The sequence below is a fragment of the Mugil cephalus genome, chromosome 4 (assembly GCF_022458985.1).
Source record: "Mugil cephalus isolate CIBA_MC_2020 chromosome 4, CIBA_Mcephalus_1.1, whole genome shotgun sequence".
In the NCBI taxonomy this organism is placed as follows: domain Eukaryota; kingdom Metazoa; phylum Chordata; class Actinopteri; order Mugiliformes; family Mugilidae; genus Mugil; species Mugil cephalus.
In genome coordinates, this window is record NC_061773.1 from 2,605,155 (window position 1) to 2,629,959 (window position 24,805).

General features: G+C 39.2%; 1 protein-coding gene across 1 annotated transcript in view; it reads right to left on the reverse strand.

The window, feature by feature from the left end:
• Positions 1 to 24,805, reverse strand: part of mapkapk2a (MAPK activated protein kinase 2a) — a 31,100-nt gene that overhangs the window by 2,672 nt on the left and 3,623 nt on the right. The window contains exons 2-8 of the mRNA XM_047583007.1: positions 6,893 to 7,032; positions 2,720 to 2,784; positions 2,434 to 2,513; positions 2,046 to 2,172; positions 1,842 to 1,917; positions 1,620 to 1,744; positions 98 to 183 (exon numbers count right to left, since the gene is read on the reverse strand). Of these exons, the coding sequence (XP_047438963.1) occupies positions 98 to 183; positions 1,620 to 1,744; positions 1,842 to 1,917; positions 2,046 to 2,172; positions 2,434 to 2,513; positions 2,720 to 2,784; positions 6,893 to 7,032 (699 nt within the window). The remainder of the gene's footprint in view (positions 1 to 97; positions 184 to 1,619; positions 1,745 to 1,841; positions 1,918 to 2,045; positions 2,173 to 2,433; positions 2,514 to 2,719; positions 2,785 to 6,892; positions 7,033 to 24,805) is intronic.

A 24,805-nucleotide genomic window follows, 5' to 3' on the forward strand; every position in this document is an offset into this window, starting at 1 on the left:
AATCTTACTTAATAGCAGTGATGTTGGCCAGAAAAGTCAAGACAGAACATAAGAGAGACTGAAAAACATGAGCACAGCGTGTAGGTGCGGTGCTTACATTAATCCATGGATGATTCATGAACTCGGTGATGGTCATCCTTTGGGTCGGCTCGGTCTTTAGAAGGGTCCTTATTAGTTGTTTAGCTGAAAACACGATTCATTACATCAGCAAAGAGGACAAATGTTTGGCCAGTACAATTACTTCTCAGTACTGCAGTGTTTATATTTTGAATAGGGTATGTAGGGGAGACATTATCAAATTATTAATTAAATAAAAGTATGCTACAGAAAGCATTAACTTTGTTATTTCATCCAATGAGACATTTCTCTGAAATTTTGTCATAGGTCGCATATTAATTCTTGACAGTGTTCATTGACCTAGACATTTAAATTTAAATAGGACCGACGAGCTGAAACCACAATACCTTCAGCCAATAGTTTATCTCTATACATGAACAGATACACCAATCAACCACAACATTATGACCACTTCAATAATATTGTCTAGGTCTCCCTTGTGCCTCCATAAGCCTTAGGGTCCTGTAGGTTGAGGGGAGGGGCCTCTGTGGATCATCCCACAGATACTTGATCAGTTTGGGATCTAGTGAATCTGGAGGCCAGGTCAACACCTTGTGCTGTTCTTCATGTTTTTTTCTGTTGTCCCTAAACTGTTTTTGTGTGTGTCAGGCTGCATCCTGCTGGGGATGGCTGCTGCCATCAAGGAGTGTCATTGCTATAAGGTGGGGGTGTCTGGTCTGGTCTAGGTGGGTGGTACATGTCTAAGTAACATCCACGTGAATGAATACCAGGTCCAAAGGTTAACCAGCAGAACACTGAATTGTCACAAGATGGTCAATGTTATTGTCAGTGGTTTTAATGTTGTGGCTGATCGGTGTACATACTAATGCAGACATGGTGTATCACATCCCAGTTTCTAAATAACAACATGAAATGGAAAAAATAAGTGTGAAAGATGTAAGTGGAGATTTTGCAGTGTAGCGTTGTGGTGAAGGAAGCCAAATGTTTTATCTGTGAATTTCTTTGCCCATTTGGCTCTTGAGAAATCGAAATTTGACGAAGCCAATAGTATCAACAGCAAATATTACACCGACCCTTGAGTACCGTCTTACAGTACGTACAACCCCACCGTCTGTTCTGACGTTCCACACATATGCCTATACATGATTCTGTGAGAGAGAAGCTGGATATCTAGAGATAACTGCCGTGTAGCTTCTTTTTCTCTTTAAAACCAACATATTAGTCAGGAAATAAGACAACGCTTTCAGTTGCAGTGAATGAGAGCAGCAAATGTGGTGTAAAGACCTTGATCAGTTTCATTTTCTTGCCCAGAAAGTAAAGTGACATGTAGGTGTTTATGAAATTGTAATTCTCTCATGAAATGAGAGAATTTGAGATTGTTGGAATAAGAATTATCACTTGTAAGCAGAACAGTTGAACAGTAGAACAGTTGAGGTAATTTCTCAAAAACTGTATACCAGTTCCCCTATACATAAACACATAACATATGCACATATGTGTCTAAAGAAATGCATCCATGCCATACATTTAGGAGGTCTTACCTTCCTCTGATACATCAGACCATTCAGGATTAGGAAACTCATACTGGCCCATCCTGATCCTCCTCTTCATCCCAGGTGAGATGGCTAGACCGTGGTTAGAATAAAATGGAGGGTACCCGCACAACCTGTTGGAAGTTTAAAAATGACAAGATGAGATGCTGCCTGAAATAAAGAAATGTACAAGATGAAGGGACGAGAGAGACTGCAAAAAGACTGACTTACAGGATATACATAATGACACCCAACGACCACATGTCACACGACTTGTCGTATTTCTCTGGGCCCAGAACCTCTGGAGCTGCAGACAGTGAGAGAAGAATGAAGGGAAAAGCAAGCAAGAAAAGCTGAAGCCAATGTATCCTGTGTGTTTATAAAACAGCAACAACTGTAGTAAATATGACACTACATACAGTAATGGTTTCTTACCAACATAGTAGGGTGTGTAACAAGGAGTAGCTAAAGAGTTGTGTGATGTGGTCTCCTTGGCAAAACCAAAGTCTGTGAGTTTGAGCAGGGCATTGGGTCTCTTTGTTGAATACAGTAAATTCTCTGGCTGTAGAAGCATTTGGGAATCCAGAAAAAAAGAAAATGAATATTATGACAGTAACTGAAGTTAAGGTTGCTTTGACTTCTCAAGCAGGCTGAAATAATTTTGCATTAACCCAAAGGAGAATATCCAATTGAGTTCAGCTTTATTTATAGCATCAATAACAATGCAAAAGATCTCAAGAAACTTTACAAAGTTCGATCTGAAACCCAGCCTGAAACCCCCAGAGCAAGCACTGGAGTTTCAGTGATATAAATGATAACAAACCTTGACATCCCTGTGGGCAATGTTGATGGCATGTAGGAACTGTATGGCCTCCCCTATGCTCTTCATGATGTCAGATGCCTCTGCAGTAAAGGAACAAAAAGCTCTTTTAACGGAGATTACAACTTATGGACACTGTACTGGCAGTGCATGTCAACACTGTGCATGTATGTGTCTGTTTATCTGACACTGTGCTTTGTAATCACACAAAAAATATTGCAGTATTGTAAGAACTGTTCTGAGTTTCATAATGGGTTTCATTCGTTTTAAGGTTGACATAACATGTTACCTCTCTCTGTGAACGCCTGGTCTCCTCTGTCCTGGATTCGGCTAAAAAGCTCACCACCATCCATGCTGGAAATCAAATCAAATAATATAAATTCATATCAGACTTCTGTAAGTACATGCTAGGACTGAACATACTAAATATAGGACAAAAGTTTAGTATAGTTAGGTTGCACGATACTGTTTTTAGAGAGCCGCAAGTCTTGCACATCTTCACCTTACCTCACCCATCTACAGTGTACGCTCTCAACACGGCCTTGTTTCAAACTGTACGTTACTTCCCCAAGTCTTCAAATGATGAAGAACAGCACTATTCAGAGTTTTTATAAAGAAATCCATTAAGCAACTGTCCAGAATTATGTCAGTGTATTTTTGCATACAGTGTGAAAAAAGGTTGCTTTTTTTAACTAGGCCTAAGATGTGTAGACAAGAGGTTAACGTGCTGTGATGGATCAATGCCTGAGAAATACCTGTAGTATGAGAAACCCTCCAGCTGTGAGGAAATCCTCTCTTTTTCACACCAGTCTTACAGTTGTTCTCATGTGGTCAAAGCAAAGCGATAAAGTTGAGGTTGCTCAACGTGCCCACCATCTCAGTTTCTGGGCTCAATTCCCAGCAGATGTACTTCACTTATTTGAAGACTTATCAGCAAGGGAGTGTCAGAAAACATTTAGCAGAAAATGCACATGTTCAATTGGTAAAATAATAAAACAGATAAATAGTTTTGGTTCATGGAACAACAAATGAAATGTGTTGTGCTACCTTCAGGATATGTCACTTTATGATGACTGCTGGTCCTGAAATAAAACTTTTGCTTGGGACCCACAGTACAGAGCAGGTTTCTATGCTCAGCGTACTTCATAAGTTTCATTTAAACTCATTGCTCGGTATGACTGTGCGAGTTTCAGATCATCCGATCAGCATTACCAATTTTGTATGTGTGTGTGTGTCGGAAGGTGCATGCCAGCAGAGATAGATGTTACAGGCGTGCATGTGTTAATAGGAGATGCAGGACTTAACAGACTTAGAGCTTTGGGACAGCCCTCCAAAACCACAGCACACTTCAAACTTCTCAAAATCATTCACACTTTGCATACTGAGAAACAGCCAGCAGCTTGATCCACAGTATTTTGTTAAGAATTATAGAAATGTGAAAAACCCACAGCTGTAAGGCTATCCCTCATTTCATAAACGGTCTTTTTCTTATGTGGTCAAAGATGGAAGATAAAAATCAACACCTCCTTCTTCCTCTATGTTTCTGAAAGTGCTGCAATAAGTGTGAATTTCTATCTGAAAAGAAACTGAATGGCTTTGATAAACACTCAAGTAGCAAAAGTGCATACAACATGACAGCAGCAAACTGCAACACTATGACAGCAGAAAACAGTAACACCCCTACACGTTTTTAATTTACAGTGGTGTGAAAATGTGTTGGCCCCATTCCTAATTGCTTATTGTTTTGCACGTTGGTCATACCTAAATGTTTCAGATCATTTTATTATTACTCACCCGACCAGGTTCTGTTGAAGACCCTATACGTACATGCAACTATGTTTCAGATTAACCTGGGTATTAATTATTGAATTCGAATTCGAATTTGACTTGTCACATCCTGTTTCTATAGCGTCAAATAACTAACCAAATGAAATTTATCCAAAGAATTGACACTTGAACATGCATTATATTAACTACAGAAAATGCTAGAAACCTTAATGAGCCACTGCCGTCCATGGCGTGTGAAATTGAGCAACTCATTTTGGAGTTGAAGATAATAAATGGAGATCAACACTAGCTTTCACTGAAATCATTGCAGCACAGAACATAGAGAAGACACCTGAGTACATGGTCTGTACTTGTCCAGCTGCTGAGACATAGGAACAAGGAAATGTTTCACAGATCGTATGGTTGGTGTTGCTGCAGAGTATAATTATGTATCTGGGGAGGTGTGCGTCAGGTTACATCGTAGGGTGCGCAGCTACGCAGCTGTTGTTGCTGGCTAGCTAATGTCAGTTTCTGGTCAGCCAAGTTGAGTTGTCACATCACAGGACATTCACAGGACATTCAACCCATCTTGAAACATTTGTCTTCTTTGTAATGTACATAGTTAAATTCATATCTATGAAATCTCCGTGTCCCCTCTGACTTGGTCAGAGTCTGAGAGTGCATCTCCAACAGCTTCTTCTGACCAAATTGTTCATTAAACTAAATAGCCTATGAATTAAAGTAGTGTTTTCTGTTTTTCACTTAACATGTAATGGAGTGTTGATCAAGTGAAATTCACTTCCACTCGCCCTACAAAAACTTTGCATGCAAAGGAGAGACATGTAAAGCCCTGTGCCATAGGTAAAATGAAGTCAAGCTAAATATTATTAGAAAATAGAACAGATCTGAATTAAATTTGAAGTTCAGATGGACACTTGACATACTGACACTATGACCCTCCACCCAACATGGGTTAAGACAGAAAACAGAATATAGGTCATCAGACTGACACAGTGACTCAAGGCAGGTAGGCAGTAGAGTGATTTGACTGATTTGCCATCACTCCTAGTGTGATATTCTAGGAATTTTTTTAGTTTCATCAGAAAAAAAAAAAATTATTGGCACTTCTGCTGAGCTCAGTTTGTCAAGGAAATTAGTCATCAGTTTTGTGTGCATGTGAGCGTGCAAAGGCAGACAAGTCCACTACCTCCGCACTGCTGTGGTAACCACAAACCTAATGAATGCACGTGTGAAATACTGTGGTGGTATGGTGGTTTAAACGCTTCAAGGTGGAAATGCAATTGTGAGGAAAATACACTAAGCTCATTTAGAAGAAATGGGTCACTTTCTACGAAGGTCATATACAACAGATTTACAATGACAAGGAATCTAAAATTTGACTGGAAGGGAAACAAGATGCTTATCAGTTCACCTTTTCTCATGGCAGACTGCTGTTTCAATAAAAATGAAAATAAATGGAACTAGAATATTTCATCAAATGTACAATTTGTATAATAATAATAAACTGCACACTTAATGTACAATATAAAATAAAATGCTTGTAGGTCTGAGTAGTTAAGTTAAACTGCCATGACTACAGTGGCATCTCATTTGTAAATCTGTGCAATACCACTTTTACAGACATATATGTCCAGGTAATTGTGTAGATCCAGTTACACATAGAAAATAGAGTAATGGAAATGTCATTTAAATTGGAGAGGCCACCTTATTTTACGGGTATAGACACACCCAAGACACACGGAGCACATATTTCAGATCTGATCACTCAGACCACATTTGGGGGAGGTTGGGCCGCTTGTGACCACAGTGCTTTAATAGTGTGAATACAAGTGTTCTGGCCACATTGATGGTGAGATCACTGCCCGTTTACCGCGTTTTGACTCATTCAGTCAGAAAAAAAAAACATACAGGTGCTATTATGAATGGCTACCAAAAAAAGACAAAAGTTGGCTTCATGTGATTGAGTCACAACAAAACATATCGACATGTAGTTACTTAGCCATGTGTCTGGTGTCTTTATTTAGTTGTTTTGTCAGAGATTTGTTCATGCTTCTAGGGTTTGAGTTATAATATGACCTTTGGTTATGTTTCTAAAATTGCTAATGACAGAAAGAGGGACTCAACAACTTATTAAGTTCCAGAACATGTATGTGTTTATAGGTGCAGAGTGAACAACCTTCAGCGCAATACAGCTAAAACCAAATAGAGGAGGAGGTTTGTCTCTCAGGACATAACATTATACAACACCTGACTGTGAGGAACCAAATGGACTGTGATTATATTATTATTATATCCTATGTGATGAGACCACGGGACACTGAATTTCTCTTGGGATAAATAAATTATCTAGCTATGTATTTACCTAGCACGACATCATTTGACATAGTCAAACAGACAGGATCTTTAGTGGTGGGTCGAGATACAGTGTGGCACACAGGTGTGAACCATGCCCATTGAACTACCTTTGAACCCATTCATTTTGTGGTCTATGTGTTAAAAGGCCTATATTTTCCATGCAGTTCTTTTTACACTGATGTAACCCTACTCAGAATGATGCTGAATCTTGGCACTTTAATCAAGCGATTTGTGTCCTAGGGTAAGGGGCTAAGGAATGCATTATGTTGACGAACATCCACACAACAAAGGTGTGTGTGTGTGTGAGAGAGGGACTCACCACTCCATGACAATAAGTAGACATTTCCTGCCCTGATAGAGGTTCTCAAAAACATCAATGATGCGCACAATGTTGGCACAAGGTGAGGCCCTCCAGTGAAGCTCTACCTCCCTACGTGCCTTGGAACAGTCCTGCAGCATCTGGAGAGAGAAGGTGAGGCTCATTATCATTACATAAATCCATAAATTATAGCATCAAATATTCATGGCAAAAAGGAAAAAAAATTGTAGTTAAATGAATAGTGAATCAAGTATGTCCTAAACTGGTGCCTTGTACAAGACTCAAAGAAACCTAATACACAGAAACTGAAAGCCACATCTTCATAGTACACACAAAAGACAGAAGTGCAGTGCTGCCATCAGATGGCAGAGCAGTGAACAGATATTTTAGATGTTTTCCAATCCAGTTTTGTGTGAATTTAGCACCCTCTAGGCCAGTGCACCATGCAACAACAGCACCGATCATTATGTGAAACCTTACCATTATTCTGTCAGTGCTGCACATGTATGACCAATTCCAATTAAATTCACCATGTAAACATTTCTCATGATAAAACTAGGATATCAAACATGCATGTTCATGCAAAAAAAGCAAATTCAGTAAAAGATATTAAGTAAGTAGAAGAACAGAGGACAGGCTCATGTACTATATAATGCTGAAAGTTGTAAATCGCACAGTAAATGCAATGGAGGATGTCACAGGACCCTAGTCCAGAGGTTCTCAGCCACTGTACCGTGGCACATTAGTGTGCCTTAAGGTATCATCAGGTGTGCTGCGGGAAATTATCGAATTTTACTTAATTGGTCAGAAAATGATTATTTACTGCAAATAATTAATCTTTGGTCATCTATGCCAGCGACGTATAGTGACAGGCCAAACAATTTAATACTCTTCCACTAGATGGCACAAGGTAGATAATTAACTTTTCTAATTAAGAAGCCATTCTTGGAGTGAGACAGCAGTGACAGCAATGGAAACATACTTCAAAAGAAAAAGAATATAAATCTGAACTGGGTACTGGAGAAAATTCTCACCCAGATGAAGGTCCTAGTATGAGTAGTGGTCAGAAGAAAGCTAAGCTCAACACAATATAATGAAGGTTCTCTTTCCTTTGCATTTACTGTAACCCAGCCGACTCCGAGGGGAAAAGTTATCAAAGGCTATTCTATGGCCAGTGTAAGTGTATGGTGTTTGAATAGGAAACACTTCCCTGGCATGGTATGGTTGGACGTAACCATGACGTAACGAAGTAAGCAGTTTCAATACTGAGTAAGTTAATTGTGAGTAAAATCAACAGTAGATGATCCTCGGTTCACTATTTATACTTTTTGTGCTGTTTTTACTTGGTGGTGCACCGTGGGATTTTTCTAATTTAAAATATGTGCCAGGGCTCAACATAGGTTGGGAAACACTGCCCTACATGACTCCTTTACACTCGTAAAAGCAGTTGCCTGATGAAATATTGGTCTGACCCTCTGAACTATGAGCTCCAACGTGTCTCAGCTATTGACTACATGGTCAGACCTAATAAACAAAACTCTAATAATAATTAGCTTCAAAATGCTAATATAACTCAGACTGAAGCCATTTTTGTGTAATGTGCACAGATGACGAATATAAACTTTAAAGATTAGAACTGATTTATAGTAAATTTAAAGATCAGTGTTTACTTCATAGCAGTGGATGGAAGTATGAGAGATGAAGGTACTATTAAATGTTAAATGACACAAAGAACATAAAACCTCCAATGAAACCTCTAAATATCCCTGTCAGTCAATGGAAAGAATTCAGCTTTGTGGCTTTGACAATGAGCCATCGTCTGTTCATTATGTTGTCTATTACATTCCAATCCTACCCACGTTCAAAACACAACCGCCGGCTTCATTCCAGCAGGATGCCAATGTCCAGTCTGCTGGTCTGACACATGACTGCCAGTCCATTTACATGGTCATAAAAAGTCAGGTTACTTGGAAATACAAGATAGTCTGTGTGAACCCACAAAATGTGCTGAAAGTAGCCGTCACGTCAATTCAAACATCCCATTCATAAGCTCCAAAAACAAAACAAATTACCAGAAAGTTAGTGGTGAGAACTGAAAAATGTTTTTGAAAATCCATCACAATTGATTCCTCTCAGTGATGCTATTACCAGTGCTTCCCAAAGGATTTCATGAGTGCGGGATACTTCTTCAGGAAAGGGGGGAAGAAGTTACATTATTGTAAATTCTACTGTCCTCACAAAAGTCCATAAATATCTACTATTATCTTATCGAAACTGTTAAAAACTAGAATGCAAAGCAGCATGCATTTAGTGTCAGCCCTTAATTCAGGTATAACATCAAATAAACGAGATACTGGATTAAGCAACAAAACGCAGCACGTAGGCCTGTACAGTCACATATAGGAAGGACTGAAGGCTACTAAAATACCATTTACAATTTTAAGTAAGTAATTTAGAGTACACAATACATCTGTAGTGGTTTCCTCCTTAACCTACTCTCTTAATAATCTTAATAATTTTAAATCTTAATAGTAAAAAAAAAACAACAAGATCATAAGATTGAATTTTAAAAATTGTCAGTAACATAATCTGAGAGAGTCACATATGTCATCTTAAATTCAGCACCGAACGGCTGGCGTGTGTCTGAGGAGAAGAGGATTTGGGGAGGGGAAGAGGGGAGAGATGATCCAGCTAATGGGGGGATATGCTTTTGGGAGGAATGGGGCAAAACATAACAGAAGCGCATAGTTGACACGTGCAAACATCCAATTCTGGTAAACCTACTTCTTGATTAAAAACAATAGTACCAAGACTAGGATGGGAATCAATAAGACTTTGATTCTGAAGCCATAATCAATTCTGCTTACTGATCCGATTCTTTATTCCTTGTGTGAATATTAGGTTTAGAGTTCATGGTTTTGTGTAAACAACAGAAATTTTATTGAGTTTCTAAACAAGAGATAAGAGCTTGTGTAAGAAAACAAATAGGAAATTGGTCACTGGATCCTCACTAGCACTGCTCTGCTGAGACTTAGCGATAGCTGCAATTGTTGACCAGAGATTAGCGAACACGTCTCTCTGTGCGTCCATGCGTCCCTTTTGGTGAAATGAAGTCACCTTTCCAGTTTCTCTGCCTTCAAATCTTTCTTGTCATCACGTGAGCATCATGTGATCTGAATGAAATGCTCCTTACTTCGTTTTATGGTGGTTGACAAACAACTTTTAGGTATATCACCATCACCATCTGGGCTGGGATGTAAAGACTGGGCACGAAAAGAATCAATAAAGGGCATCAATTGGCATGAAGGTTAATGATATCAGCGAACTGAACCAGTTGGAACCAGTTCTTGATGTCCATCCCTAACCTATACAGCTGACCATCACATTTTATTAAATAGATGAGGTACCTAGTCGGCATCTCTGGTACTGTTTTTAACTGGTTCAGTTCTTATCTTGCAGATCGACATTTCTTTGTAAGTATGGATACATGTTCATCCAGAGCGAATAAAATTAAGTGTGGGGTGCCCCAAGGGTCAATTTTACGTCAAATTTTTTTTAAATCTTTATACGCTTCCACTTTGGCACGTCACCAGGAGGCACAGCATCAGCTTCCACAGTTATGCAGATGATACACAGCTTTAAATCGCTGTGTCTCCTGATGACACAGGGCCTAGTGATGCCCTTTTAAACTGTATTTTGCATATCCAGTCATGGATAGCAGTGAACTTCCTACAGCTCCACCAGGACAAAAAACTGTTTTAGACATTGGTCCTGAATTCCAGAGAGAGAAACTTTTACCAGAATTACAGGATTTTAACCCTTCAAAGTCCAAAAAGAACCTGGATGTCATTTTTGACTGAGCCTAATCTAGTCAAACTTGTTCAGCAACAGCATTCTTTGGACCAGTGACAATTGGATGAACCTGTACCACAACGACAATATATACACTTTTCTGTGAAGCAGACAGCTTGTGACTGCATATGATCCAAACCATACAATATAATCAATTCATACAGTGTGACACGTGAACATGCATATTTTCAAATAGCACTGGGTCTCTAGTGTTTATCGCTGGGTCCTGCTCAAGTTCCTCCCTGTGAAATGATCAGCAATGGCATCTTAGTGCTTGCTCCTGGGTATTTCAGACCCTGTGGTCTGGAAAGCTTCAGAGAATTTGGATTGGTATTGACACTAAATAAATAAAATGTAATTGATGATGTGATAGAAGCAGCTGGATGAATTCTTAAGTGTATGGGAAACGGCCCCAGCTCCCACTCAGAGCTCAAAAGTTAATTGGATAGGGACAGATGAATAATAACACAAAATCTACTGTGAAAATGTCCCAGGACTTTTTGAAAGTAAAGAAGTGCAATATTCTGCAGTGGACCGGATGAGTCTGATTACGCATGGATATTATTATATTTATTCTGTTTATCGTTTACAAGAAAGACTAACAAAACTAAATTTTGTTCTAAATTCAGTTTCAGTATCTCAGTTCTCAACATTACGATATCCAAGTCAATAAATAACCGAGAATTTATTAAAAACTGAACAAAAAATAAATAAACCATCACATCATCAAACTAATATTTAGTGCTCCTGCCATTAGCAGCAGTACAGCTCTAATCCTGGCTGGCATGTTCCCCACAAGCCTTTCACACTGTTGAGGGGTAATCTTGTCCTATTCTTCTTGAATTACTACTTTTAATTCTTCTAAATTCTTTGGTTTGTGCTTTGAAACAGACATTTTGATAATGTCTGGGGATTGAGCTGACCACTCTAAGTCCTGGATACTGTGCTCCTGCAGCCAAGTTCTACTTGCCCTGGATGTGTGGCAAGGGGCATTATCTTGTTGAAACATCCAGTTTGACCTCGACGGAACAGTGCATGTGCAGATGGGAGCATGTGGGTAGAATGAATGGTACAATATTTGACAGAGTTCAATGTGTCATCACAGACAGTGAGATGACCAACACCAGCAGCACTCATGCATCCTCAAACCATGATACTGCCTCCACCATTTTTGACAGTAGGTACTGTACATGCTGGAGATCATGCTTGACCTGGCCTTCTGTGGACCCTCACATTAGCAGGAGGAAGATAAAGCTGGAAACTGGACTCGTCTGACCACAGAATCTTCTTCAAATTCCTGACTGTCCAGTTCTTGTGTGCTTGGGCCCGACGACGCTGGATTAACCTCTGTCTCTCATTGATCGGGGACTTCTTGACAGCCTTGTAGGACCTTAAGCAAAGAACTAAAAATCAACCAGTACAGTGCGGGTGGAACACTGGACACCAGTTTGGTCTGACTGCTCTGCTGTTGGAGCTCCTGTGATGTCATTTGGCGGTTTTCCTTGCACATGTGGATGAGGATGCGGTCATTTCTTGTTGAAGAAACCCTCGGATGCCCAGATCTTCATTTGTCTTCCAAGCTCTTTTGTCCGTCCTTCAGTGTATTCAGCTGCTGAAGGACTGCATCGGCACTTCCTTATGATCCTAGCTGAGAATCTGTATCTTCAGGCATGTTTCCTAGCCATTTTTGTCTCTGAAGTACTTTTGTATTTTAATACAATGTACGGCCTTTATTAGTGGATCACTGGTACCAAGATGAGCCAATACTCAAAATTTCTTTTGTATTTTTATGGAAGCAATCAATTTTAAGTTTTTAATGGCAGTTTTAGGACTTTGCACTCGAAGACCTAAGAGTGATTCTTAATGCAATATTTCATATTTAATATTTTTATGTACGCGGTGTCCGAAAAACTCTTTTCCACCACTGTTATTATGAATGCCACTTTTAGACTGGGCTAATCTGATTGCCTAAGAAAAAAATCCAAATGATTTCAAGTACCATGAAAATGTGAACAAACAAGAAAAAACTGATCATAGACAAGAGAGAACCTCTTACAGATTATAACATTGATACTTATAAACTCCATTCTTCAAAAAAAAGAAGAAAAAAAAGAATGGTGCGTCAACTATGTATATAGTATAGATATGTATATATACTGAATATATATTTGCAAACTGAGATCATGCCATTTATATAGATATAGCCTGGTGTTGCATTATATAACAAACCGTGTTCAGTGTGCTCTCGCGCTCTCTTTTTCACACCCATCCCACACTCTCTCATCTAAGAGAAACAATGTCTTACGAGAAGAGGATATACCCAGGGAAAAGGAAACAAAGGTTGGGTTCACTTAACATTCACAACAATGACTCAAAACACACTGTCAGGCGCGGTGTTTAGCTCGGTGTGTAGAGCTATTGTCAGGGGCAGTGAAATCAACCAGGTATTATAGTAATCATTCAGGACAGGTGATATTGCATGCACTGTCCAAAATTTCAAAGATTCCCCCCAATCATTTATCTGTGAATGCTTCTCTGGACAGAACTACTTGTCTCTGAACTTCCATGTATTTCAAAGACGCTCTTGCAAAATCGTATTTCAGTAAGTCATCTATCACGGTAGATATACAAAACCAATCCAAAAATTGCCCTTTAATTCTAATTTCTTGTAACCCCAGTTCGAGTCCCACACCGGGTAGCCTTTCCTGCATGTCCTTCACCCCGTCTCTGCTTCCCTGTTTCCTGTCATTTCTACATTTTGCTGTCCATGAAAGGCTTAAGAAGCCAAAACAAATATATTAAAAGTAACCAAAAAAAAAAAAAAAAACACACTGTCAGAGTGTATGGACTACCTGTGAGGGGTGGAGTGCTATGGAGGTAATCAGCCTGCTGCAATCACCCGAAGCTGGACCACCATGTGAAGGACACAATATCAGTGGCTACTCCTAATGACAAACATATTTCGTAGTAGTTTTGTCTTCCTCAGTTTTGTTCTGTAAATGAGGTCCACACTTATGCTTCCATGCAACAAAATAGATTAGTTGTTCAGGTGAGAAACAGGGGTCACCAACCAATAAAAAGCGACTATCATTGTTGCCAGGAAGAGTTGGTATGTTGTAGTAGTGCATGACTCTTCTTTATCTCAACAGCGAACACAGCACAGTTCAACCACCCTTTGGGACAAAACAAACAAGGGCGGCTTTTACTTTGTCTGCGTCACAGCAAAAGAGAAAAAAAATACTTAAAGGACACAAGAATGTGTGGATACAGACCAGGGGACATGGAGTCAAATGAAGGCATTCCTGTGACACTTTCTGCACAGCAAATTGAAGAGTTGAAAAGAGTTGAATTCTTGGTGTTAAACTAGACATACACTGGTAGAGTTAATTATACTCTGGGTAGAGTTAATCCATTACAATTAACTCTCAGTCGATAAATAGTTGTCGTCAAAACCGAGTGTAAAAGGGAAGTGTCACTAAATCAAACCTCTAAGTGTAAATGTTTAAATATTATCTCCAGCTTCTGACTCTAAACTCTGAGGCTGTATTTAACACCTCAAGAAGTCATTTTGCAGCGCTGAGCCACGGAAACTTTACTCGTTGCGCTGTTACTAACCAGCCGAACACCTGCTTAATGACCTAGAGGTTAGCATGGTTAGCATGCATGCCTGACCTCACTGTAACACAGAAAGTGAGTTACAGCAGTAAACGCTACGTTTGGCTTGACGTTTTGGCTGAGTGAGACGAGTCATGCACTTTGTAACCATAGATATAAAACGTGATAAGATGATACTAATGGTTCGGAGTTGCTAGCTAGCGTGCTAAAGTGGTGCTAACGCTACATTGTGCCTTACTGTTACATGTTCTAATATTTGTGGTGCAAGTTTGAAAATATATGTTTTTGAACTGCCAAACATGAATACCTTTTTATTTTAGTAAAGTTTATTTTCCAAGTATTTTTGGTAGGATTATATAAGAATTATATTGACACCTTTTAAGTGTTATGGGGGTAACACTTGTGTAGTTAAGAAATAGTCCTCTGAGAGTTAATTGCAAACACTACATAAAAGTGTTAAAAAAAAAACACTGGTTGGCGTTAGGCAGTGTTAAATTTAATTACAAGAAGAGTCAAATTTACACTAACTTAGTGTAAAGGTACCAACACTCGAAAAAGTGTTAAATTAACACTCTGAGGTGTGGACCCATATAGACACTTTAAAAGTGTTCATTTGGGTAGGCTGATTTTACTGTGTGCACAATTTATTAAGTAGGAACTAAGCTAACAATCTAATACTATAAATATGGAAATACAATTTCATTCTACTACGGCATGTGTAAAACAGCGGTTACAGCTACTAGAATAAACAACACTACTCTTTGCATAACAAAAAGCTGCTGGTTGTAAGGCTTTAGCTGACCATTTCAAAAAGGCTTTACTTGTTCCTGGAATTACTTTGTAGTGTCTTTGAAAACAAAACAACTACACACATATAAATGTAACCCCTTAAGTATGTGTAAATAGTATTTTGGACATTTTGCAGTGAGGCCGCTGGTTGGCAGATATTTTTGTCTCTGGGGCTCTTGAACTTAACATGTGCCTCGCTGGTTTTGGAGCTTCTATTTAAAGAATAAAATGTAATTTTCTGTGTTTGGGGTAAAGGATCAAGTCTAACAAGGACTCCTTCCTCCTTTAATTTCTGCCCAACTATCTGATTATTGTCATCATTGTCAGCGAGGCTGTCAGTGGTACTTGGTCATCCCATACATGGCTGTTGATGTGTTGATGTGTGTTTAGCCACAGTATTGGTTCCTGTCCATGTCCCACAAAGTGAAGAACCTCTAAATGCAATCACTTGAATTTTATTCTGAAATCAATCAGGTATTTTAGTAATCTTTCAGGACAGGTGATATTGCATGCACTGTCCAAAATTTCTCTGGACAGAACTACTTGTCTCTGAACTTCCATGTATTTCATGAAAGAAGCTCTTGCAAAATTGGATTTCAGTAAGTCATCTATCATGCTGGACATACAAAACCATCTTTCCAACTATCTTTTCCAACAAAATGTAATTAATGATTTCAGAATATAATAACACAATATTAGAAACATGAATAGCACAGAATCTTCTTACACATAGCCTAGGTCTACCTTTGGAATTAAATTAAGCAATGTATGACTTGAAACAAATATTGTTATTGAACTGCTAAACAGTTTTTGAACAGTGGTCACTGTGCAGAGAGGTACCTTATCTTTTGTAACAAACCCCATTACTGCCCATGTTATTTCCAAGTTCTGTTTTGAATTACGTTCATGGAACTCCATTCACAAATCTGCTACTTTAAGGAGCACCGGTAAATTTCACAGAGCAGCAGATAAACCACTCAGGCCTTTAGTTGTGTGAGTAAGGGCAGAATGTCTCGGTATGTTCATCTCACGGTAACACCAACAGCAACTCTTTGCACCATTTTATATTGCTAACATTAATGTTAACATGCTAAAAGGACAACAACAAAAGACAAGTGTAACATCGTGCAACATAAACAGTCCTTCCAATTGCCCGCTAAGCTCACAATGCATACATCCACTATGTCTAGGTTTTGAGCCCCGCCACGCAGTGCCCTGGCGCTGTGCAGCATCATCTTTTTAAAAAACGGAATAATTCTAGACAGAGGAACACGACTTGATGTTCCTCTAATGTCGTGGCAGTAGTGTCAGCGTCAGCCTGATGCCATTTCGACCTATGGTATTCTCTCGTCATGTGACCACCTTGTAATCACGTCGTTTGTGGTATGAAAATCACATTTTATTATATCTTGATATAACTGCAAATTCAAGTCATCGTTCAGTCCTATGTCAGCTTTTCAGATAGAGAATGAGACCACTACATTACTCTTACACTGATATCGAACAGTCAAAGAGGAACCAAAATGATGACATGTAAGCATGGAGGTAGAGGAACAGAGAAACTAAAAATATGAGTTGACTTCCCCTCACAAATTAAGAGCTCTCCGTCCGTGCGTTTACATGCACAGCTTAATTAAGCCGTGCTCAAAATTTGACTTTCTGACAACAGTCCTTGTTCCAGTTTACATGCAGCGCAAGAAAATCGAATAACTGATGGGAACATGTCCTCCTCCTCGCCACTAGGTGGCAATATGTGTCTTTTCAGCAGATTAGTACCACGTTAATACGGCTCGCTTTCCGATTGACCCATTACGTCATATAATAAACAAGAGTTGTTCATGCGGCAGACCAGCATTTCATACAACAACCAGAGGGACAATAGTACATTTTTTAATCTCATATATCATGTTCGCACTACTTTTGGTGCAGATAAGATGTGCTATCCTTCAGACGGTTCTTCTACTGGCTCTGTTTACCTTCTTCTTCTTTTGCAACCGGCTTTCTTGGATGTCTTTGTTCCGGGGTCACACACCAGTGCAGTGGTTGTGGAGCATGCGCACACGCATTATCCTATTGAAAACTGCGGTTACCGTATACATGCCGGAGAAAATCAAATTCCAATTGCATTATCTAGGCGTCTCAATCGGATAATGAGAACTTTAATCACAGTAAGGTGTTTACATGCACTTAAGTTCTCCTGTTATAGTCCAATTAAGGCACTAATTTGTTTTTTTCACTGGCATGTAGACGCACTGCATGACATTTTAACACATGGGTATTTACATATGAGATCCCAGCCCTGTCACCTCTCTACTGGTGGTTGTGTGACTGCATGGCCCCCCCATCTGCTGCTGGCCCTTTGAGGCTAAACAGTGAAGCTTGTGGAGAAGGAGGGAGATGAGGGAGGCAGATGGGCACACAATACACTTCCTCTGGCCAACACAAAAGCTCCCTTGCCTGGGGTAGGACAGTGGGAGGTGGGATGGGGTTAAGCTGAAGAAGCCCTCATCCTCCACCTGCTACTAGGAAGTCAAAGAAAAGCCCAGAGTGAATCATGGGGAAAACAGAAGGGGAAAAAAATTCACACTGAGGGTGTCAGAGCAGTGAAATTCTGTGAAGGGCAGAGGTGTCAGAGCTGCGGCAGGGTGAGATTAGCACGACTAGAAAAGCCTCTTAACCTGACAAAAAACAGCAATCAGCCAGAAGAAGCACCCCTGCATGTGCATTTGACTTGCTGGTTGCACAATCAGAGAAGAAAACATGTTTATGTGTCACCAGGACATGATCTGATTAACCCTTAGACGCATAAGTGGAGTCAAAAATGACCCTGAGGTGGTTGTTGTCGTTTTTTTTTTTTTTGCAATATCTTTGTAATTTTAAATTTTTATCATTTAATCTTCCATGTATTCCTCAAATAGGCCATCTTTGTCATTAGGCCATTTATAATAATATAATTGTTGTTATAGTTTGACTTGCATTTTTTGTATAAGTACCCCACGTTTCCATAAGTGGGGTCATAAATGACCCCGAGCATTTTCTATGGCATTTCAAAGGTTAACCCTGGGAACCTTTGATTTTTTTACAAACAAGTGTTATCATAATATATGTGCTGTTATAAAATATGAACTTATTTTCCACATCTGCTAATTGTGTGTGGCAGTGTTTGCTATCATCATCAAATTACTACTCTGTAGTTAGTTAATACTAGCTAAACTACAAAGGTACCAAGTACGGCTGTGGCTCAGGAGGTAGAGTGGTCGTCTGTTGTGTCCTTGGGCAAGACACTTAACCCACCTTACTCCCAGTGTGAACTCCACTGGTCTATGATTGCAAGTGAGTGATGTTTGTTGGTGGTCAGAGGCTGTTTGCGTGGATAGGCAGCCAAGTTTCCATCAGTCTGCCCCAGGGCAGCTGTGACTACTATGGTAGTGTACCACCGGGTCAGCTGTGACTACTCAGGTAATTTACCACCACTGAGTGAACAGATAAGGCAGCTGTGACTGCTGATAGTAAACTACCTCAGTAGTCATAGCTGCCCTGGTGGTGGTGCTGGTAAAATACTCTTCTTTTGTTGACCAAAACCCAATGAAAGCATCATCTTGAACCAAAATGAAAAAAAAATTCTTAGGTTTACAGCCTTACCCCACTCATGGGAGAGTCTAGGTATTACAAGCTTCTGTTGTAACATTGTTTAATTTGTCTAGAAAACAACAATGCTGATGTTAGTAAGCCAACAACTGTCCCTAATTCAACAAACGAGCCTAAACAAGGAAGACAAGAGCACAATGAGCTGATGGAAGAGGGAAATAACACAAGGAACTGATGAGTTCCTGGTGAGTTCTGAGTTAGTCATAGTCCTTCCTGACAAACGCATGCAGTGCAACACAGTGTTGGTGCATGTTTCTAGGCAGTGAAGCCAACATCTGTCCAATATCTAGAGCAGGTTGCTTGGAGCAAATAAAAACAGACTGCAAATATTTTGACTGGGGCATCTTCACTAGTTTCATTTAAAACATAATTTCACCACATTATAAATGAATATATTTAACACCTCAGCCATATGTAATAAGCACCGCCCTAGCTCTGTTAGTAATACTGACAGCCAACTGCAGGGGGACTTACAAAAGGAGGTTTAGTAAAGAACTGGTGTCAATGACTCTTCCCTTTGGACAACTTATAATTCAGAGTGACAATCTCCTTCTGTGATACAACAGATACTTCACAGTACAAAAACAGATCATTGCGTTATCAAATGCTTTCAAAAGACAGTGCTCTAACAGTGTGAGTCAGAATAACTAAAACTAGTTGTCAGGCAAACACTGAAGATTTCAGGAAGTCGCCTACCAAAACAGAAGCTGTGTCCTTAATTCATTATCTACTGTACAGTAACATGACCTTCAGTTGTTGAATTGTTTTGAATTTTGTTAATTAACATCAGAAAAATATTGTGCATTTGGAGTACTATCAGCAGATCCATTTTGTTTTTGTTCCATTGTGGGATCTTTACATTACATTGTGGATACATTTACACACACACTCTAAATAGCCCATAGTAGTGTGTTGTTAAATAAGGTAAATCAGGAATGATGATAATTTGTTCATTGATGAGAAAACTCCAGAGGCTACTCTTCAGTTACACGTTTAAGGATTAACATTATATATTGATTACAATCAGAAAAGGAACGTTAATGAGATTGGTTGAAAACTTTGGTATGCACAGAGGCTCTGTGGTTAGCACTGACGCCTCCCAGTGAGAAGGTCGGGGTCGTGTTCTCCCTGTGTCCACGTGGACAGGGACACCTCCAAATACATGCTAGTTAGGCTGATTGGTGACTTTAAATTGACTTTAATACACTTTTTTTAAAATCAGAAATTTCACTATTGTGCAACAGACATTTAGAAAAACAGCTAATTTTGATAACTGATACTTCTAAATAGAGAAAGCTTGCCTTGTTTCGCCATGTGTTTGTGAATACACTAAAATGAAGTAGGATTTGCAAAGACCGTTGAGCCGACATCCCCATAGTCACGTGCTTAATGAATGAACTCTGGAGAACTTCCCTTTACTGTTAAAGCCATTCAGCGCTATTTAACCACACTGCCTACTTGTCATAAACATATCACAAAACCCAAGGAGAAAGTAATACATGCAACATCTGAGGAGGACTACATGAAAATGGAAAATAAAGTTGTGGGTTGAGAGGTCATTTAGCAAGGACTCAAATATTCTTAAGGGCTATTTCAGTATGACTGAATGCTGCATCAGCTTGGAAACTCCTCTGTATCATGATTACAGTTCCGTGTCCATCTAACACAACCACAATACCACATCCTTCCAAATTCACTTCCCTCAACAGAAAGAGTTGAAACGGAGAAAGACAGAAAAATGCAGCCATGTTAATCATATAAAAGGAGCTAACAACACCGAGATAAATGTTTACCAGCAGAGGTTTTTCTTGAGCTAATCTTTTTGTTTGCAACAAATGTAAAACACATATTTACACAATGATCTTAGAATGTAACATTCCCTTAAGCCAAAATGTTGACAAGCAACACGTATTTAAAAATCAGTAACCAATCGGACCTATCAAGGAGTCAATGCGTATCTACTAGACTTTAGCATGGCAACCTTTAGACAAAGGAACAGAGGACAGACAGAAGACATCATGTCTCTTAAACAGTGACTACAGCTTAGTCTTAGCCAATGTGATCTATATAAGCTACAAGCCAAGAAATGAGTAAGTAGTCCGCTCTCGCCAACGACAGCTATACAGACAGGGTTGTGTAACACACTCTCCTAGTCCAGACTTGTTACTTGTCTTTAAAAAAAAAAAAAAACCACGACTGAGAAATGCCTGTCTTACAACTTAATACAAATCAGTTTGCCAATGAGCCCAAGTGTTTCATCATTTCCTACAGCTAGTTAAGTATGTAAACCGTAAAACGATTAATTATTGCCTCTATAAAGTTTTCAAAATGTGAAAAACTATTTCTATCCCAGATAGAAGCTAAATTATTATTCCCTCCATGAACAGCTACTACATTTGATGGCAAAAAGAAAATAATTTAGACAAATTATGAAAGAAAATACAGAGTTTCTTTGTAAAAATTATAAAAGTATTTTGCAGATGACTAGTATCACTAAGACCACTACTGTTTCCACAACAAATGACTGACTAATGAGAAATCTGATGTTGATAAAAGGGAGATTTTACTCTTGTTTAAGAGAATCCGAGTAGATAATCATACAGCAATGAAAAGACTGAATAGAAATGCTACACTTTTAGTAAAGATAGTGAAATAACTCAGAGGGCACACAGAGAACCTCTTCCTTCCTCTTAGAATCCCTCCCTTTCCTTCCTTTTATTGCCATCTTGTGACTGAAGTGTGGGCAAAGTTCGTCTTCTGTTACCCCTAAACATACATTATAATAGCATAAATTAAGGATTTGTGTTGAGTGGATGTTGGTTGTCACTGGAAAGATTTTAAAGTCCCATTAAAGAAAAGACAAGATTCTTCTCTACAGCGCAGGAAAAAAAAAGTTAGAAATACAGTGTTACGAAGGGAAATAAATATCCATTCAAACTGCCCAGTGTTTCCAGTTCCTCTTTTTTTTTTAGCCAACCTCCAGCAGGTGTGCTTATTTCACTACAGTGATCTACAAATCTTCCCAAATTTTAAGAGGCGCAAATGTGGTGTTAAGCCATTGCACCATCATTTATTGCACCACCGTAACGATTCACACTTCACAGGGCTCCTTTCCAGGTGAAGCAGAACTAACTTTAAGGGGTCAGTAAAGAACCTGTACAATGTAACAATAATATAAGTTACTGTTGGTGTCATTTGTTTGGGTTTGTGAGCCAACAACACTGCAACTCCAACCAGTCCTAAACCGAAGGGTTGCTACAACAATAAGACGTCCTGACACACTGGTAAAAGTTAACAGAAACATTATACAACAAAAGTGTGTTGCATTCGTGCGCAGATTCAAGGTTGAATATGCTGGAATGTATAATGTGTAAACTGCCTTCCACATGTTGAGAGGAAAAAAGATCCACAAGTCTGAAACAAGGATTCTAAGTTGTGTTTAGTATTCGAAATAATGGATATATAATTCTTTTTGAATCCTATCTTTATCTGCATCACATAACAACAGGGTCACACAAATACAAGGCCTTGGCGTTGTTTAAAAACACTGTTCTATTTTCGGTTACTGTGTGGCCTTAACCTGATTGTGTCCAATAACTCAGGTTCTTGTGAGCACATACAGTCACTGTAAGACAACACTGCAGTGCTTCACATCCTTTGAGAGTGTCCCTGTGGTAAAACACCTTATAGACAGAACAATCATGCAACACAGGACACAAAGCTTTGTCCCCACAAAGTAAAAGCTATTGATTCTTTGTGACAGGTTACGTTAAGCATAATAGATCGCAAGGTTGTAAAATATTAATTTAAGGACTTCTCCACTTCTCTGCCATAGTCTCTCTCCTATTCGCACACACACAGACATGCATAATCATAAATTATTCAGTCGCAGTTTCAGCATAAAACTCAGTCAAGAGACCGGTAAAAGTTTTACAAGGTGATATCACCTTGTGCGCTGGCCACAAACCTAATGAATACAATAGATTAGACGGGGCTGACTCAGCTGATGTCATTCAAAGGAATGACGGGGACATTAGTTCATTCAGTAAAAGACGTCAGTCGGTTTGGCTTTAGACGAAACATATTAATGAAACAAATTACACGCCTCCTCCAATTTCAAGTTTTAAAAAGTCATAAGAGCAACTGGTGTGTTCTGATTAAAGTAAGATGCTTTGACATTGCGTTTCCTGTGCGTGTGCCTTTATATACATACATTTATTTACGCCAGCTTTGACATCAATGAGTGCACCAACAGAACTATTATCACACATTTAAACACAGAAGTATTTACAACACAATGATGAACAAACACATGTAAAGTTAATACAAAAACTGCACTCTCTTGTGGGGTATTTAAATGACTGTATGTCTTTTCTGTCTAAACCTATTTTTCAGCATTATTGAAGCTTCTCTGTGTAGCTCTTACATTCTATTAGTGACATCAATAAAACAATGTCTTTACAATGAGTGCCTGTTTATGGTTAAACGCAATGTCACTGTCAACATTAAGTCTCGCAAATGGTCATAAGAATTACAATCAGAGGTACCAACTGAAAATTACCTGGTAACATAAGTTAACATGCTCCACGATGCAAATCCAAATCCAAATTATTGACAAGAGTTGTTCTGCCCACTATTAGGAATAGGTGATCATACACGATTTAGCACCAAAAACAATCCCCACGATGAGAATTTGCCATCTTCCGATGGTGACGCGGGCGCGTGCGACGTACTCGATATCCTCGCAGCCGTAGCTCACCTGTGGCTGAACAAGGCTTCTCATAAATAATATGTAACTGGTCCAGACATCATACGGTGGATGTGGAACAAACCTGTTCTGTATTTAAGGTTTGCAAGAAAGGACAATGGCTAAGGATAGAAACGCAACAAATTTATTCCACCACCTGGTGAACAACCACAAGCCAGAGAGCTAGCAAATGTGTCTGAGAAAGAAGCCACATCCTTTGGTAAAGTAGGGTGACCAGAAGCACCAAATTTCTGGGGGCAGTCCCCATTTGGATAACCTGTCCCACCGCTAAAGCTGCCCCGAAAATGTCCATGATTTTAGCATTTTATGAATGAGAAAAAAAAATATGTTGCACGCATATGCATGCTATAACAATTAGTATGTGTATTTCAGTCAGCCAATCGTGCTTCTATTGACATTATAGACATGGCAGTTTAAATATGAACAATTAGTTGTTATGCAACCACCATGTTTGTGTCCCTTTTTTCTTCTTGTACGACTGGCTTTCTTGGATGTTTCTGTTCTGGGGCCACACGCCAGCGCAGCAGTTGTGGAGCATGCGCACACGCATTATCCGATCAATACTGCGTTTAAGCCGTATACATGGCGGAGGAAACCGAATGCCAATCACATTATCTGGGTGTCCCAATCAGATAATGAGAACTCCGCTTTTAATCGTGGTAATGTGTTTACATGCACTTACTTCTCCTGTTATAGTCCAATTAAGGCAATAATTTGTTTTTTTCACGTGCATGTAAACGCACTGAATGTGGTTAATGACGGAAGCTCCTGACCTGTACCAGAATGACAGACGCACCACATGACTGGCCGATTCTAAAACTGTATAAATAAATGGTGTACAGGTGCTAAATTGTGTCACGTCCACAGTACGTCTCAGTCTTTCTTAATTTAAAACACATCAGTACAGCAGTCTGTTAAGCATCTGGAGACCAATTGGACTGTTATAAAACGGAATTCAATATCTAGTGGCAATGGAATAGAAAGCATTTCTGTAATAACCAATACTTTATTTTATTTATTTTCACACCGGTTCATAAATCTGAGGCAGCAGAAGCCCTGGCGGTATAAAATGTGAAGTGTTAGCGTTAAATGAATTCATTGGACTGGCACAAGACTTTTAGAAAAGACAGCATGTGCCAATATCCATCACTGAGTGTACCATGAATTTCTATGTTTATACAAGTTAAACGTTAGACCATGTGTGTTACAGGATTTTCCCAGGCTGTGATTCACTTGGGGAA